The 19,812-nt window shown below is 33.8% G+C and overlaps 1 protein-coding gene and 1 long non-coding RNA gene across 2 annotated transcripts; one reads left to right on the forward strand and one right to left on the reverse strand.

Moving 5' to 3' along the window:
* On the forward strand, positions 775–2,686 carry LOC108661705. Its single transcript, XR_001927478.1, has 3 exons — positions 775–806; positions 1,078–1,151; positions 2,321–2,686. It is a non-coding gene; the product is annotated as an uncharacterized LOC108661705 (long non-coding RNA).
* LOC18601639 (UDP-glycosyltransferase 83A1) lies at positions 10,038–12,446 on the reverse strand. The gene is made up of 2 exons (XM_007032659.2): positions 11,847–12,446; positions 10,038–11,186 (listed from the first exon to the last, which is right to left on the reverse strand). The coding sequence occupies exons 1-2, from the start codon at positions 12,322–12,324 to the stop codon at positions 10,300–10,302; spliced, it is 1,365 nt and encodes a 454-aa protein (XP_007032721.2). The 5' UTR covers positions 12,325–12,446; the 3' UTR covers positions 10,038–10,299.

A 19,812-nucleotide genomic window follows, 5' to 3' on the forward strand; every position in this document is an offset into this window, starting at 1 on the left:
TAAATATTTATGCCTCTAACTGTCCTATTGAATGCTCTAAACTTTGGTTGGAAATTGTGAATCTTAAGAGTACTTTTAAGAAGCCTTGTGTGAGACCTCAACCCCTATAGGCTCATAACTACGCATAGACGCAATAACATGGGCTAGGGGTAGTTTCGTTATTTCCTCTAAAAAGCTCCTAGAAGAAAGTTTTATGATATTTTAAGGTCTAAATAGGCATAAGACCAAATAAATAATGTGTAATGATGAAAACAAGAAGAAAACTAGAAGTTTTGATAATTTTCACAATAGGGGCAAAATGGTCATTTTTCACCTTGAGTCAAAATTTTAAGTTTTTGTAAATTCAAGTAGTTTAGATCATTGTGGACCTTGTCCAGTGTCAAAAGAATAAAAAAATTGCACAAAGGATTAGAAAAGAACAAGTTAACTTGCTAAAGGGCATTTTTTTAATTTCAACGGGAGTTGGATAAGTATGAGCTATAAATATCTTTCTTCCAGCAGCTTCCTCATTCTTTAGCAGTTTTTCTTCTTCTTCTTCCTTCTTCCCTCTCACGTTTCTTCATCCTCCATGGGAGTCCTCTTCAAGCTTCCGTAACTTTCTCTCTCTAGCTCTAATTTTCATGCCTTGGTGCACCTTTTCATGAAATCCTTGTGCTCTTTCACTCTCTCACTTTAAAATCCTTGAAAAATCCCACTTTCATACTTTCTCTCACTAGCTAGGTGTTTAGAGAGAGAAAGAGAGAGAAAGCTCCCATAATAGCTTGGAAAATTTATTGGAAAGAATTTCAAAGTTTCAAGCTACCAAGGTGAGTAGGGGGTGTCAATTTTAAAAATTTTTCATAAATATATACCTATAAGTATGATTTATTTTAATTGCAAAAATTATGGATAGCATGTGCTGGTAGATATTTTAGGGAATTGTGAATGTTTGTAGTTGAGGTTATCCACTCATTTTAGAGTGATTAGGGTAGTGAAAATAGATAGCCATTTAAATGGCAATTAGAAGCTAGCTAAAAGAAAGCTTTAGACTTTATAAGTATGTGAATTGACAAATTGGTGATGCTAATGTGATGATAGGTTCCAACGAAGCCCCATGATCCCATTTGGACAATTAGGGAAGTTAGGATCAACTAAAGGCTCAAATAATACCAGTGAGTGGACTTGCATTTCAAAATTTGTTTTAGGAATGTGAATGTAATTGTACAAACATTTGAAAGATTTTATCCAGCTTTTCTTTAAAAATGTACCTTGGGAACAAGCCTTTGGTGAAGTGTTTTTATCTTGTGAAAATGTGCTATATAAATGGTTTATGTGTTATCACAATATGATGATATGTATAATATGCATTGGGTGTTTCTTTCATATATTGATGTGGACTCGACTATGTGCGAGTAGAAGTGTGCATACGCCAATGATGACCCGGCTATGTGCGAGTAGGAGTGCGCATAAGTCGATGCTGACCCAACCATGTGTTAGTGGTGAGTGCACATGAGCTTATGACGATAGGAGAGTGTGCATGATGATGGATATATATATATATATATATATATATATATACATATATAGATATGTGTGTCATGGAAAGTTCATGAATATGTACATGGTTGAAATGCAAGTGAAATTTGGCAAGTTAAGCTTTGGGAATTTATATGTGTTTCATGTTGCATTTGTCATGTGAACAGGGTGGCCTTTTCTTGAGGAAATGGAGAATTTTTACTGGTGCCCTTTTTCTCTCTGTAACGAGATTCATTCTCACTGCAGCGAGAAACTCTCAAATTTTCGAGGGTTTCACCAGACATGGTTCTTGCTGCAGCGACAAAGTTTATGTTTTATGGCTTGAATCTCACTACAACGAAAAACTTTCTGTTTCGCTTAATATCTTGATCGATTGCTGCGCTATTTTCCACTCTTTGGTACCATAGTTGAGCTTGGACTTCCAACATTAAGGAATAAACAAATTAAGTTTAAAATGAGGGGTTTAGTGAGAAACCCTCAGCCAGTTGATAATTTAAGTCAAATGTCACTGCAGCGAAAATTCATTCTCGCTACAGCATAGCGAGGACCCGTCGTCTACTTGACTTGAATTGCATGAAAGTTATTAAAGTTTTCATTTTTCAAATCTTTTGTTGAGCATGGACCCTTTACATTAAGTGATTTAATCAATTAGGGTTTTCCTGAAGGGTTTTGATAAGCATTAAATTAAATTGCATTGTTTTGAAATAAGTGCATCATGATTTTAAATCCTTCCTTACTGTTGCTTGTTCCCTTCCTTGTTCACTCACCTGGTTTATACTCACCGTTTTCAACTTCATGTTTTCAGATCACAAGGCAGCTGGTAACTAGGTTGAAGTGTCTTCGTATATTAGACCCTTGGTAGTGTCTCGGCATTCAGTAGCTGTACATTCGTCTGAGTCTCTCCGCTAGAAGTCGAGTACTCTTTTGTTATGTATAGACAAACTCAATGTAAATTATTAAGACATATGTTTAGACAACACATGTATATTAGTTGGTAATGCCATTATAAGTTGGCAATGAATAGCATTACTGGATTCTAAATTATGAAATGTGACTTTTGAAATTTGATGGAATAACGAGCAGGATAATATAGCTAGGCTTACTTGGGCTTAGTGGGCTACGTCCATTGAGCCCTCGCGCCAGTCATGGCCCGGGATTTGGGTCGTGACACCTTGGGTTATTAGTGGTGACTTCAACATTATTAAAACTATTATTGAGAAAACAAGGGATAATTTTGACTACAATAGTATGGCTCTTTTTTCTGATTTTATTAATTCCATGGAGCTAATAAACCTCTCTCTCTCTGGTGGACTTTTTTCTTGGACAGATAACGGAGAAAATCCAGTCAGATGTAGACTTGATCGATTTCTCTTGAGCAATGAATTACTTCTGAAATTCCCGTCCTTGGTCCAAAAGGTCCTTCCACTATCAACATTCGATCACAATCCTATTTCCCTTACTATGGACCAAGCTAGTTGGGGACTTAAGACGTTTAGGCTATTCTCCCATTGGCTTGACAACAAGGACTTTATCACCCATCGTCACCACTCTTGGAAGCTTATTAGAGAAAGCACAGTCGAAAGTAGTGGCAACTTTGACAAAATAAAGTAGCTTAAAATTTCTTTGAAAGCTTGGCAGCAACAGAGGTAAAAAAAAAGACACTCAAAAAATTTCCATTCTTGAATGTGAAATTGATTTGCTTGAAAAAAAGGATGAAAAAAGTGATCTCACTCCTACTGAGAAAGTGAATTATTTTACTCTCTAAGCTAGTCACAAGGAACTTTGCTTGAGAGAAAACGTTCTTTGCTTTAAAAATCTCGTATCTAATGAACAAAGTAGGGTGACTGTAACACTAAATTCTTCTATTTCACGGCCTCTAACAGAAAAATAGTTAATAACATTCACCATCTCCACTATAGCAACTCCATATCTCATGAACCTTTAGTTATTAGGGAGAAGGTTGGCTCACATTTTCAAAATTTCTTTCGAAAGTGAGATATTCTCCAATTAAAAGAATTCAACTGTCATTTCAATCAAATCACTACTGAACAGAACATTTGCTTGAAAGCTCCTTTTTTTAGGGGGAAATTTGCAATGCCATCCATCAATGTGACGGGAACAAAACCTCGATTTTGATGGCTTTAATACGAAAATCTTCAAAAAGTAATGGCCTATCTTCGAAGACGAGATCATCAACTTTATGAATGATTTCTTCAACACAAGGAAATTCAATCCCAATATCAATGCTTCATCTATTATTTTAATCCCAAAAATTAGTGGGCCTATAACACTTTCCCACTTCTGATCTATAAGCTTTGTTGGGAGCACTTATAAAATCCTAGCACAGGTCATTGCCATTAAATTGAAGGGTGTTATAGGCCTAGTGATAGGAAGCAACCTGTTTGCATTTGTAAGAAGAAAACAAATCCTTGACTACTCCCTCATTGTCAATGAAGTCATTGACTCCCTCAAGAAAAGTATGAAATCAGGTTTTCCTTTCAAGGTTGATTTTGAAAAGGCATTTAACAGTGTCGATTGGGACTACCTTGACTTTGTTATGAAGCTTATGGGATTTAGGTCAAAATGGAGAAGGTGGATAAAACAATGCATCTCCACAACCTATCTCTATTCTTTTAAATGGCACTCCCACTCCTTAGTTCAAGACTCAAAAAGGACTTCGACAAGGGTACCCCTTATCACCTTTTCTATTCAACATTGTTGCTGAACTCTTAGTATCCTTCTTCATAAGGCAAAAATTTTAAAACTTTTTTAGGGGATTGATATTGGCAACTCTCGAATGTCTATTTCCCATCTACAATTCACTGACAACACTCTACTATTTTGTGGACCTCATTCTTGTCAATTACTTAACATCGCCAAGATCCTCAAAATTTTTCAGGCAATCTCTAACCTTAAAATAAATTTTTTCAAGAGCAGCCTTATTGGTATTGGTATTAATCAGGATCTTACTCAGTAGTGTGCCAATACGGTTGGCTGTAAAGTGGACAACCTTCCTTCTACCTACTTAGGGCTCCCTTTTAAAGCGAATCCCTGCTCCATGAACACCTGACAACCAATCATTGACAAGTTCAACTCTTGACTAGCTAACTAGAAAGGCCAATTTCTCTCATTGGGAGGTTGATTGACTTTTATTGATTCAATGCTATCCATCCTTCCTCTTTATTACCTTTCGCTTCTTCAACTACTGGCAATGGTTAAGAAAAAATTGGAAAGCACCCAAAGAAACTTTCTCTAGTCTGGTAGCACCAAAAAGAAAAAGATTCACTATGTCAATTGGTATTTGGTTTGCAAACCTAAGAACCAAGGGGGACTTGAAATCATAAATCTTGAGCTTAAAAATCGAGCTCTCTTGAACAAGTGGCTATGGAGATATGCTAACAAGCCTAATAGCTTATGGAGAAAGGTGGTCTCTACCAAAAACAGGTCTGAACCAAACACAATGATGCCCCCAATGAAACCTTTTAAGCCTTCTCTTCTATGGAAACACATTGCTCAACCACTCTAACCCACTAGCAAATTTCAAAGGCTGATCATAAATGGCTTTGGGCATTCTCTTGGTAATGGTTCTAAAATTTCTCTTTGGAAAAATGTTTAGATTGGGGACCTTATCTTAGCTAATGAGTTCCCATGAATTCATGCACTTGTTGTTGACAAGAAAGCCACCATAGTAGATTTGGGTAAATGGACCAATAGCAAGTGGATATGGGATATAAAATTAAGAAGGAAACCTCAGAATTGGGAACTAAGCCAATGGACAAAATTCCAAAACCTTATTCAAAATGCTCACCCTCACCCCTCTAACCATGATAAAGTCATATGGAAACCAACCACAAGTGGGGCTTACTCTTTTTGATCTTTCTGCAGGGCTTTCTATGATTTTCATAACAGCTCCAATAACCATTGGAAACTTTTATGGATTGGTTTAGCACTGCCTAAGGCTGAAACTTTTTACTGGTAGGTTCTCCATTATAAACTAGTCGTTAAAGCAGTCCTTATGAACAGAGGAATCATCAGCAGAGATAAAGCTATGTGCAACTTTTGTAAGTTATCTCCAAAAACTCCCTTCCATATTTTCTTTAATTGCACCACTGCATGGAAGACTTAGACACTTTGCAGTAGTAAATGGAACATTCATTGGGTTGCTTCAAGTAACTCTATCTCTTTCTTTACCTCTTGGATGCTATAATCGCACCCTCCTCAAAAAAGATATTGCTGGAAAATGTTTTTTTTTGCCTCTCTTTGGTCTATTTGGCTTTGTCAAAGCAAAATCATCTTTACTGTCACGACCCGAAATTCTCATCGAGCTCGTGACAACCGTCGCGACGTCCCGATAAGCACTCATTACCCCGAATGCATATCGAAACCCCGCAAGACTTAGCATCAGCTTTCGCATCTCCCCGGTGAGTGACAATTATTAAATCTCGCATTTCAAGAAATCATAAGTCGTATCCAAATCAAAACAATAAATATTATTTTTTGGCTCACAAGGGCATTTTCGTTATTTTTTTTTCGAAAATACCGAAACCCACCAAAAACATGGTGTAAAATCTAAATATGTTCATACATACTTTTAAATCAGATAACTAAAGTATAAAATTACTTTTACAGTGACTCTTGGGCCCCCAACTGACTAAGAAGGTGTAGGGCTACGAACCCTTACTTTCTAGGATGCAGCTCCGAGATTAATTCTCGTCTTAATCAATTATCAACAAACTGTCCTAAGACTGAAAAATGGATAAAAAGATGGGTAAGATTACATAATTCCAGTGAGTAAACAATTACCATCAAAAGCATCTAAAGCTGAGTAGATAGAGACAATATAAAAACGTTATATTTCAATAATGTTCATAACGCAAAATTTGTTTCAATCTATACCAAACAATTTCTTTTCGTCAAAATTTCTCTGCTTATGAATTTCTTAAACTTGGCCCCTACCAGAATCATTCTCGCGAGTACCTTCGTCAAGGTATCCCACTGAGACCGCCAAGGCTGTTAAATGTCTCACACCCATAAACGTGTTTTCACATCTGACACACAACTGTTCATTGGCATTGGCTGAGTCTCACTCTCACGTGGTGGCCCGAACGTGAGGTGCACTCAAATCTTACCTCAGGAGATACTTCATCCAACATCTCCCCCCGGAGGTAAATATATAATTGGGTTACCGTGCCCCTCTCACAAGCAGTCCACAGAAACCCCCACCACTGCAGTGATCGTGTAATATACCACCAGACCCATAAAATTTTCAGTAGCATAATATGACGAATAAAATGTAATTCAGTCTACCGAGACCAATCCAAAACTGTTCATATATCTCATGTCAACCCCAAAAATTTAGCCATCATGCTACCATAGTGTCATAAGCCACAATTTCAATAACATATAAAATCATAAATTTCAACACAGTCTCCATATACTTAATTTTCCCAGAACAATATTTGATTTCAAAACCAGTATAAATCTTTATTAAAAAAAAACATTTTAATTGGAAAACATAATATTTTATAATTTAAACTCATCATTCAATAAAAGCATCAAACAAGTATAATTACTCTAGATATTTAAGATGATAAATTGTCCACTCACAGTTCTAGGAGTAGATGTACTCCTAATCCCAGTCTTCAAGCACAATCTCTGTACTTTTACCAATGTAATTTGCTCACCACCTATCCATAATGTACAATACATAATTCACCACATTAATGCTTGACCATTATAAAATCAATTCAGGCTTGATGTATATGCATGATATGATATGCAACTTATCCGATGACCGCTTAAATGCGGTGCTGACCTAATTCGACCTATTACCCAATTAAATGACAATTATGTCCGATTTGGCTCCAGATTGCTTCATTTCATTTCTAGTACCTCAATTCACCAAACATTATTCAAATAACACCAATTTCAGCATCAAAACCCTCCCATTTCTTCTTGGAAAAATTCGGCCATTTCAGTGCACTAACACCGTGATTTTTCCTACTTAATTTTCTTACCATTATTCATCATTTTCTAAGCCATTTCTCTTGAAATAATAACAATCCATCACCCACACACATCAAAGAAGATTCAGCCAATGAAGATTCATGAGAAAAATGGATTCTTTTCTTATTGTTTTGCTTCTAAATATGTTAAACTAACCTTAATCACTAACATAACTTAAAATCAAACAATTCCAACTTCATTCTCTCTCCATACTCATTTTGACCAGCCATGAATTCACCATGAGAACATGTAATTTAACCATGGAAAATAAGGAGAAATGATTAAGGAAAATAGATTTCAAGTTTAAATTGAAAAACCCTACCTTTTTCACTTGTTTTTCTTGATTTTCCACACTTTTTCTCTTGAAATCCTCCACCTAGGTTTTGTTCTTGTTTTTCCTTTCTTTCCTTTTGTCATGGCCGAATATGGAGAAGAAGAATGGGCTGATTTATGCTGATTTTTAAGTTAAATAATAAAATATCCTAAGCTTGACACATGGCATGTTTCCATTGGTCTATTTTTAAAACTTTAAAAATTTTAAACATTTTATCTCCACCACATGATTATTCAAAGGTCAAAATGAGGATAAGGGAAGACCATGTGCTGGAAAAATGTCCTAGTGATGGAGAATTACAATTTTACCCCTAGGGTGGCAAAATTACCATTTTACCCCTATACTCCAAATTATACCGAAAATTAAAATTTTTCACTTCTAAACCTCAAATCATACTCAAATACTCAAATCATACTCCAATAAGTCAAATGGGGCCAAAAAATCTTTTCTAAAATTCTCATTTTATCCCCAGGTGGCAAATGACCATTTTACCCCCAGATAATGAAAATTTCGGTTTGACTCCAAATTGATCCTCGAACTCCAAATCACCATTTTGAGTCATCCCTAGATTGTGAAACTCTTAATTTCACGTTAAAATTCCTATTTGAACTAGTTCGAGGCTTAATCGACTTAATGGTACCATTAGGGGCAATATCGTCTTTTAACGGTTTCTCGAATTTTCTAAATATGCAAACATTCTATTGAGCATGTAAATGACGTTGTAATTATTTTATAGGATAGGGTTTGACATTTAGGGACAAGAGTTTCACCTCTAACTAGATCATCAACATTATTCTTTTACGCCACTCTTTATGGTGCAAAGGAAAATGGAACTTAAGGCATATCTCAACCAACACATGTTTCATTCAGCCTTCAGCCTTCATAAACAGTGGGAATAAACCAAAATTCAAGAAAAAAGCCACATGGACACCACCTCCACTTGACTCTCTTACACTCAATACTGGTGGGCTTACTAGAGGGAAACCTGGGCTAGCTGGTATAGAGGGAGTTCTAAGAGATCACAACAATTACATTAGAGGAACATTTTTTCACCACATTGGCATTGAAGACTCTAATTTTGTAGAATTTCAAGCCATTCATCAAGGTATCGTATTCTTCCTTGCCTCCCCATACTGGAAGTTGAGAGTGAGTCCACTAATGTCATTCTTTGGGTAAAGGATCACTCACAAGTCCCATGGAGATTGAAATTTATTTCAAACTTCAAACTCTTACTAAAAGCAACACTAATTTCTCCTTTAACCTCATCAGACCTCAAGCAAATAGTGTGGCTGATGGATTGGCCAAGGCTGGAGTAATAAAGGTCACCAACCATGTTGAAGTATTCAAAATATTTTTAGAGGAAATTGAGCATTAAAGAAGGAGAACAAGTGGAGCAATAAAGCTTTTGTTCTTTAACAATAGAGATCACAATAGTTTTTAACAAGAAAGAGAAATTGATAGGACAAGGAGTAATGGTAGACATGGGCCACGATATCTCCCTTTCAGGACACTAGTAGCAAGCTAGTTACATACATGCGGCCGGGACTTTACAAAATAACTGAAATGGCAAAAAAATATATAAAACCTTAAAAATAAAATAATTGTAAAGACATTTAAAATAGCACATCGGAGTCATGTGCTAGCTGAGCCTTTTGAGTTTTCTACCTCAAAGCAGCATCTAAAATTAGCGCAAACAGTACTTTATCTAAGGTTTCCCTCAAATTCAACACCTCCAAAGAACAGTTCGGAATCATTAAGGCATATTTTATGTGTCTGCTGCCTTACTATCAGTCTTGATATACTTTAATGTTTAGATGAAGTGAAAAGTTGGCACTGCTAGAGCTAGAACAAACTGTGATATGGTCAAAATCAATTTCTCGGAGTTGGTTGGCTCTCTAATTTTGGCAATACTTGAATGAGGACTTGTAAATCTGATTCAAAAATTGTAAGTAAGAGATTGTACTATGGCCATTTAACATGATCAATCAGCCTATCCTCAACAACAACTCACTGGATTTCTTCCCCTCTGCTTTGAACTGGGTTTAAAAGCCTATCTGCAATAAATTTTGTCCATATGAGTTTGGTGGTCATCTGATTTTCTTAGTCCTATCTCAAACTACTGCTACTTACTATCAGCAAATTCTCAAATTAAAACATTATATAGGACTCTAATATTGAAAAATTATAGAAGATTCAAGAATAACTTTTACTTTGGTGTGCTTAAAGTGACGAATGAATGTGCCAGTATCTCCAAAAATGACTTGATTAACTGTGGCACTCACGTCAAGTGGAAAATCATGTTGCTACACCATTGTTTTTTCCCGAGGAAACCTCAACAAGAGTATTGTCTATTGGTGTATTTCCTAATTTTCATAATTCTCTTGGAAAAGGGAAAAAATTTTGCCAAAGCCAAACTATGTATACCATAAATGAAAAGACCTTATCTATGATTTCATCCATTCAGTAAAATTCTTGAATATCCTGTTAGAGCTACCACCTTCATTGACACTTCTCTTAACCGTTTCCTTGAGTGCAAGAGCCCTCCCTTTGGTTTTTTCATCACCAAGCAATTGTTCAACCTTGGTCTTAATCTCTTCTCGTGTGATTATCCCTCGTTCACCTCGTTTAAATCTCAATCCAACCTTCCAAAAATCACAAATGTAGCTCTCATTAAGGAACTGGTCAGCAAAGTAAGGCCAGCACAAGAAAGGGACCCCGTTGCTTGCACCTTCAATAGTAGAATTCCATCCGCAATGGCTTAAGAAGCAAGCAACAGAAGGGTGAGACAAAACCACACGCTGTGGTGCCCAACCAACCATCCGTCCTCGAATGGCTACTCTGTTCCTAAATCCTTCTGGGTAAACATCATGCTTTCCCACAGTAATATCTGGTCTCACAACCCAAAGGAATGGTCTGTTGGAGAGTTCCAGCCCCAGAGCCAATTCTTGGAATTGGATTTGGTCAAAAGTTGTTAGGCTGCCAAATGCAACATATATGACTGAGCCTGGTTGCTGTCGATCAAGCCACTGCAAACAAGTTTCATCCTCTGGCCACAAACTTCCTGCCAAGTCCCCAAGTTGGCTGCTAGCTGAAACTGGGCCTATTGGAAGGATCTCTGGAGCCAAGTTAAAGGCTCCAGACTCCAGGTCATGAGTAGAGTTGCAAATTAGCCAATCTGCTTCTTTGGCAGCTTTGTTGTTTCTCCTCATATAGTCAAAAATAATTTTCTGTGTGAATAAGTCACCAAGGCAGGCCCAAACAAAGTTTGTTGGGTACATGCCAGGCGTGGTTGGTGACAATTGAATCACCTTATCTTTATCAATTGGAGTGCCTGCAAAATCCAATTTCAACAATGAATAAGGCAAATATCTAAGCAAAATCCTTTCTTTTGTCTTCTGCTTATAGTTCAATATTTTACATTAAACAACTCTGTTATTGTTAGAGTTTGACTATGACTCATCCAAATTTGAGGCTTGGAAAATCACCATTATCCATTTGATAACGAAATCTACTAAAGTGGAGTCAACGGTCAAACACCGTATCAAAATAAGGAAAAAGAAATGTGGGAACGTAGCAATGTTTGACTTTCCTGGCATTACTCTCCCACTAGTACTCAATTTTTTGACTTTCCTGACATAGCCCTTTAACTTGACAACTTTATCCTCAAAAGGTATATTATGGGGAAGCAAAAGTCCTTTCTTTTCTTAATCTGTGTCTGTATGTGTATCAAAATTAGACGTAGGAAAGGGGGAGGAAGTTCTTCATATGTATGCACATAAAAGTTCAATTACATAATTCATTTAACACCATATACATAGGAAAGGAATCCAAATTATATAATTTTTGTTTGAAGAATGAGAGTTAAAATATAAGAATGTGATTAAAAAATAAACGTTAAAGATAATTGTTTCGAAAAAAGTAGCTCTGCATTTGTATTTATTTGACTTGTATTTGAACCATGCTGCAATAAGTTAGTGAAGAAAGGCCTCACCGTTTGCATCAATAACTCCATCATCCATCAGCTTCTGGAGGCTGAAAGTCAAGGACAACAAAAGGGCCGATCCAGGCCAGAAGGCAGCTCCATGGATTCCCAGCTCTGCTGCAACTTCCAAGGCCCATCCCATATTCACATCAGCCACAACACAAGTAATCTTATCTTCTAATCTATTAGTCTTCTCTATAAGCTGCTTCAGCTCTTTAGGCATGACTTGACAGATCGATTCAGTTAACTTCCCGAGCTGGTTCCTGCTCTCCCCATCTTCCATCCCATCTGGGATTGAAACTAGTTGAACTAACTCATCCGCATCAACCTTCTTGGCAAATGCATCCATGACTCTCTTGTGATTAAACTCAGTGTTCACGAAGCTGACCTTGAAGCCATGTTTAGCCAGGTTTTGTGAAAGTTCCATAAGAGGGATTACATGGCCTTGTGCTGGATATGGTATAACCAGAATATGTGGGTTGCCCATTTTTCTTTTTGTTTTTCTTTGTTCTCTTTATACCTCGTATGACTCCAGCTTTTTGCTTCGCTTCTTTATATAGAGATGTTACTTATAGCCAGGGAGGCAACCGGCAAGGTCCTTTTGCTATCTTTTGTTGAGATGTACTAATTCGTTTTTCCTAGTTGACCTATCATTATCTTAGTACTTTGATTTTGACCAAATGCAATTATTGGATTCTCTGTCATACTTAGGCTTATTAATTGATTCCTTGAAAGCTTAAACCTATATATTCTGATTTACATAATCATATTTGGTAGATATGTATTAGTGTAATTAATTAATCTTTTAAATATTAGGAATATGCTCACCTCAGTTAGGTTTTATTTCTTTAGAGTTATTCAATTGAAAGTAACTTGTATCGTCCCATCCTACTCTTCCTATAGATCTTAGCATTTCAAATCCAAACCTGTAGCTCTAAGCTGCTTAATCGCCAAAGAATTTCCTTAGGGAAGAGATTGTGGAAAGCTTTTAACAAATAGGAAGTAGGTTATTAAAAGAAATAAATTGAAAATATAGGAAAAATTAAATTTGAAGACATAAGCCAATTTCTTCTCCCTTGGCTGCTGGCTGGCTGTCTGCCTTGGTCAAATCTTATGGGCTGTTGGCCTTAAATCCTTTTATGATAAAATAGATGAAAAGGGTGCTCATCCGAAGCATAACATACATTTTTGTCACCACTTTCGTCTCTTCCTGCTAGAAATTCAACTCCCCTTTTCGCAGCCTTTGTCTGGCAGGAAGACCATGGAAAGGGCAACTTGCATCTTCAGTTCACTTTATTAAATTTTAGATTTTTAATTAATTTATTACTCCTTCAGAAAAATGCTAAAATAAATTACATTAATTATATATTCAAAATTGCACTATGCGTGAGGTGGATGATTTTAAATTAGCGTTAATCATTATTAATTAATCATAGTAATTATATTTTATTAATGAAATGGTAACTCAAAAAGAAAAACAGCTTTTAATAATCTATAATACAAAACGAATTTTTAGGTGTTTATATGTATATCTATAGTTAATCAAGTCGTGTGCTATTAACTTGGTAATTCACTATTAAACTTTCATTCATACAATAAATAATAAAATATTCATCTAAAATATCATGTTATTATTTTTAACAAATTATGAGATTATCCATGGTCCGTGACAATAATAAGCAGGAAATTAAGCTACATCTGTGAATGAAAACAACCCTACACTTTCTATTTTGTGATCTCATTTTGATCATGCATTTCTATTTTTAAATCACGCATTTTTCCAGTCTAGCTGTGATCTCATTTTGTTTGCATTGACCTGCTGAAGCTGACCTCTTGTATTCATTGGTTTTCGCTGCGGCAGCTGACATACTGCAAAGTTGGGACAAATTTTATGCTTGATACTATAAATTATATTGCTATAATATACTAATATTAAAAATTTAAGATAACTTACTATATTAATATAAGTTATATCATATTACTATAGTTTATAATCTATAGAGTATAGACTATATATTGTATATTAATAATATACTTGTTATATTATATATTGACTAATTAGTGTATTAATAAATATACGGTGTATAGTGTACTAATATATTATTATATATAGTTAATATATACATATATAGAATATAAGTATACTAAGAAAGTCATGTAATATATGCACTATATAATAATATATTATTATATATAATAATAAATTGTTATTGACTAATTAGTATATTAATAAGTATACTATATTATATATATAATATAATTAATTATTAATATAAATTATATTACTACAGGATACTAATATTAATATAAGTTAGTTTAGTAATAGAAGTTATACTATAGTAACATTAATATATTAAATTATATAGTATATTAATAAGTTACTATGTTAAATTACTAATATTAGTTATATTACTGCAGTACACTAATATTAATAATTTAATAGAACTTAGTATATTAATATAAGTTATACTATATTAGTATAGTTATTAATAATTTATAAAAAAAATAAGTTATTGTAGTCTATAGTCTATATAGTATAACTATATATTTTATATGAACAAATATACTATATAGTATAATATATTAATAACTTAATATAAAAATAAGTTATATTAATAACTTAAGCCCAGGGGAGATAGTTTTCATTATATTTTGTAATAATTTTACATTAATTTTTGTATGGTTATATTTATATAAATATTCAATAATATTAATGTCTAAATAAAGTGTAATTTTTTAATTTTTTATGATTAAATCTAAGTCATTTATTTATATAAAAGAATAGAAAAAANTGATGACTAAAATAAGTCATTTGTTCATATAAGAGCATATAAAAAATGTGTGAGTTAATACATGTAAAAATCCCTCTTGATGATTAAATTTAGTCCTTCATTCATATATATATATAGAAAATTAGTGTGAGTGCATACATGTAATAAAAGCCCTTTTAGTATACTTATTTCAAAGTTAATTAATTCAATTAACGGATTTCAAAATTTTTTAATCGAACCGAACTAACAAAACCAATTTAACTAAATTTTTTAATCAATATATTCAAATTAACCTAATTAATTGAAACCGAATTAACTGAAATTATCGATTAATTCAATTAATTCGATTTTGACCGAATTTTCCTCACCCCTATTATTCCCCCATTAGTAATATCCCGTTTCAACTTTTATATTGCAATATTGTCATTTTGCTTTATACTTAAACCACAAAAGGTATAACTTAAATAAAATACCTTACTACCATTTCTTCATGTTACCCCTTATTTAGATTTTATTTAGAATAATAGTTGCAGTACACATATGAAATACTCATTTTACTCTCATTAACATAATAAAAAAATGAAAATACTTCTCGTCACAATACTTTATTCCACTATACATGGTATAAGGTTATCTTTTTTTAAATTAATGAGAAATACTTAGGGTAAATCAATAATAAGTTATTATTATGTCTTCAACCTCTTCGGACTTGTTATGCCTTGGAACTGAGCAGCTAGAGGGCCTGTAAGCCTGTAATACCCAGCCCAAACTTAATCCATCGAATGAAGCACAATTCACTTATGAATCTGAGGCACCTATTGGGCCTATCCATCCACTCTTTGAAGCCCAAAACATAAAGCTTTGTCTTTTAATATCTGGGGATAAATAAGATCAATTTCCATTAAAAATTAAGATAATTTTTAGATTAAAATAAAACTATCTTTATATAATCTCAAACTTTCCAGGAAAAACAATTCTTCGAATACTATCTGAATTTTTCATAATATAATAACAAGAAATAAGTAATAATCTAATATACATACTTAACAAAAATAAAATAATCATGCATAACAAAATATACCTGAATTTAAAAATATGTATAAGAAAATCCAAATTCGAATTTGATTAAATTTAAATTGAATAAAAAATCAAAAACCTAGCCTCAAAAAGATCCGAACCCAAAATAACCTGAACTTGAAAGAACCTAAACCCGAAACAATCCAAATCGAAAGAGACATGGTGTGAACTCGCCCTTTTTCAGCCTCTAATCCTGCTACAAAAAAAGTTGTATGAACAAAATATTCTTACCTACTTAATTAACATATAAATTATAATATTCAAATACATATTGGCCTGATTATTTTTCACTAAGATTGTTAAGAGTCAAACCTCAAAATCTATATCAGCTAATTAGTTTCTCTGATTAGCAGCAAAGACTAATGCTTTGTATTTGGGCTGCATGAAATGCAATTAAATAACACGCGAGAAAATAAAACTAAAGGCTAATTTACAGGGTGATCCATGTTGATCTTGGAAACAAATGGTTACTAGATATGTATGTATAGGGGGAAAAAGTAGGTCTGTCTATTTTTTTTTTTCTCAATCTTTCTACACTTCAATGAAGCCCATTTTATGGGTTATTTTTTGGTGACGGCTCAATAAACTTGAAGGCTCGAAGCTCAATATTCAAATGAGAATTTTATATTAAAATTAAGAAAAAAAATTTATTAAAATTTTATTCTTTTAAGTTTTTTAGATGCAAAATCTTTTAATATTTTTTTTCAATTAATAATATAATCAATCCATTTAATCTTTCTTGAGATATTGTTGATCATTTTATTAATTTTAGTTTTGAAAAAAAATTTTTATTGAAACAATACTTATTGGAATTGTTAACATTATTCTAAAAGCAATGTATGCATTTGAAAAATAATCAAGTCTTTTTATATGATTAAATATATTGATTGGACTGTTATCTTCCATTTGTATAATTTTTTAAAATTTTTAACTTTAAAAATAAAAAAATAATTTATTTTACATATAGGAAAAAAGAGCTCTTAGAAATCATTAAATACATATTATCGTTAGTTAATTAAAATTAGTAGAAATAGATGAGAAAAAAATAACTGCTGAAAATTAAATACATATTACCGTTAGTTAATTAGAAATAAGAGAATAATTGAGAATTAATAACATTGTAGGAATTGAAAAGTGATAAAAAAATTTAAATTTATTAGGCACCTAATTAAAGAAGTGAGAGAATATGTCATTTTGTTAATTTTTTCATTTTTATATTTTTTAATAAGAAATAGATAAATAGTTGATAATGAATAGAGATATGGAAGTGAAAAAAAATAGATATTTATTAAATATTAAATAAATATTTTATTCATTATCATAATTTTTATATTTTTAATATAATTAATTATATTATTATAAAAGTATGTATCTCATCAAATTTAAGGCTTAAACCCTTACTTTGGTGGCTTTACCTACCCGCCGGCATTAGTTATTTCCACCTGAACTTTTTCTTACTGCTCCTCCTTGCAGGGTTGTAACATAAAAGAGAAGCAATCTCAATCAGCAATACTCAATCTCTTGCCCCACAACTTCAAGAGCTGCAAATTTTCTTACATTTTGCTCGACTTCCTCGGCATACCATTGGGGTATTAGCCTTGAAGCATAAGGAGCAAGATCCTTGTACGACTCCTTGATTGCAACCTCAGCAGCAACCGCAATTTCCACCTTTGAAAGAAAGTACAAAATGTAATCAAATCCATTAAATCTTTTATGAAAATAAGTTGGAATTGATACCTTTAACAATTGTGTTAGAACTTGAAACTTGATGTATCATGTAAATAACGGCTGTTTGTAGATTGATTAATACCTATTCTTTAAAAAATTATTTTACAACATAATATTGTAAAAAGAATAATCAAAACGAGTAAAACACTACTTCACGTAAAACAATTAGAACAAGTGAAATGCTACTTCACACAAAACAACTAGAATAAGTGGAGCATTACTCCATATGGAACAACTAATACAAGTAGAACAGTTACTTCACACAAAATAACCACTTCACATCGATGCCAGTGAAAGCAAACTGGAATAAGTGACAGCGTTCATGAGTTACTTTCATATTGAGATGTTCCGAAGAGTTTGATTGGATTGCTTAAATATAAAGGTAGTTAAGAAATCTTCCTATTAACTTTTTTCTTAAAATACAAGTATTTCACCCTCCAACATTGTTCTCGTGTACTTATTCACATATATCTTTTTCTCTTGTACCTATTCATGTACAACTTCTTCTCTTGTAACTGTTCACGTAAAGCTTCTTCTCTTGTATCTTCTCATGTATACCCAAGTCTTATTACACCCGATTACTTCAATGGTTACATAATAGGTTTCTAACCATTAATCGACATTAACTCTCAATAACGACTACTCAACATTAAAGCTCTTCTTAATAAAGTCATTCATTACGTGCATTAAAACTTTTTTTTGTAATCGCTATTTTTTGCACTATATAGATAGCATCACAATTCATTACGGGCTCTTCCTCCAGAGCTAACACATTCTCCTTTACAGTTTCTCTCTCTAATTCTCTTCTACTCTCCTGCCATGATACTTAGTACTTTAAGAATTGTTCTGATCTTCCTCTTTGCTGCCTCCGGTGCGTCTTTTTACTTGTTTGCAACACTTCCTCTCCCTATCACAAGAACCCCCTTTTACATTGCCTAAACCGATTTCAGGTTCCTTCTTAATCCAACACTTCTACTTGCTTAAGAGCTCCTTGAACAGCCTTGATGGCTGGATTGTGCATGCCAAGTTTGGAACAGAAGAGCCTTACAAGTTCGCCAGGGTGCATAGTCCCCCTAGTTGTTCTTTATAACTTAGATTGCCCTATTGATATCTTTCTTTGACGCTCCATCAGCAACAGTCGAAATCTCTTTAAGGAGCCTGGACCAATTTAATCTCATAACAAGCAAGCTTGCGGATAATCATTCAGGTTTTTCTCCTTTCGAGATTTACTATCTTCCACGTTCTTGTACATCTTACGAGCCCTATCTGTGATATTGTTAACAAGGCCTAACCTATCAGCCATAACCCAATGATCCCGAAAACTTTAACCAGGGTCCTGTCTTTGTTTGATTCATTCAATGAAGTAAAGAAACCACCAGGGGAAACCTTAGTCATAGAAATCCAAGTTGTAAGATTTCCATGTTCAAGAAGGGGTTTTATGTTAGAGCCAACACGTTTTGGATCCTTGATCATACACAGAACCAGCAAATTTTCTCCGTCCAGAACTTTCATCAACATAATTGGATTCAAGAACCAAGCCACAATCAGAACAGCTTGTGTCTCCTGCCATACAATCAAGAATTATATCAGTTTTATCTCTTACAGTGAAAACAGAAACTAGTTTCCAGGGTGAAAGGTTTCTGTTTATACAGTGGCCTTGAGTGAGTTCTCTTAAGGTTTATATGCATGTTGATCCATGTATCCAGAAAAAGTTAGTGACATGTATAGTGGGCAAGGGCTTGGCAGAGAAGAAAATAATTTGCTCTCCTAGAAGAATCAGGATTTTTGTGAACACGCGCGTTTGGAAGAAAGGGTCCTGGAACAAAATCCAGGTTACTTATAGGACCACAGCAACGAAGTACAAGCCAATAGAATTATAATAAATAAATATATATAATATATACCAAATCGAAAAAGAATAACGAAATCAAATTCCAACCAGACAGGATCCAAGGCTGCTACTCAATTGAACTGACCAGGGTGATTTTTTGGGGCCCAATTGGTACAAGAAAAAAGGTACAAACCCACGTGGAGATGATGGTGGAATTAATCTGCTATTCTCCCTTTTATTGGATAATTATTTTGTCTATATTGTTGAAGCGTTGGAGTGTTGAAAGCAAAAGACATTCCCCACCAATGTTGTCAGCAGATTGGTTGTCCACCAATGAGAAAACCTGGGATTTGGGAAACCAAACCCCACCAAAGAAATATTTTTAGAAATTGACTGTTTTTGTTTCTAGTTCTTTAATTTTATTCTTGTTGTTCTCACAGAGGATTTTTCAGCTTTTTCCATGATCTCTTTCTCACATCACTTTCCAATCATGAAATGGATCAGACACTGATACTGACAGCGAGGATATAAGCAAGTTATTAGGAGTATCCACCACAACTGACGTGTC

The sequence above is a fragment of the Theobroma cacao genome, chromosome 4 (genome assembly GCF_000208745.1).
Source record: "Theobroma cacao cultivar B97-61/B2 chromosome 4, Criollo_cocoa_genome_V2, whole genome shotgun sequence".
Taxonomy (NCBI): Eukaryota; Viridiplantae; Streptophyta; class Magnoliopsida; order Malvales; family Malvaceae; genus Theobroma; species Theobroma cacao.

What these genes read in the sequence shown, in the direction of transcription:
- LOC18601639 (XM_007032659.2), bottom strand. Translation starts at nt 12,324, where the DNA reads ATGGGCAACCCACATATTCTGGTTATACCATATCCAGCACAAGGCCAT. An exon ending in TGGAGTTATTGATGCAAACG is followed by an intron (nt 11,187 to 11,846) that starts GTGAGGCCTTTC and finishes TGGATTTTGCAG; the next exon opens with GCACTCCAATTGATAAAGAT.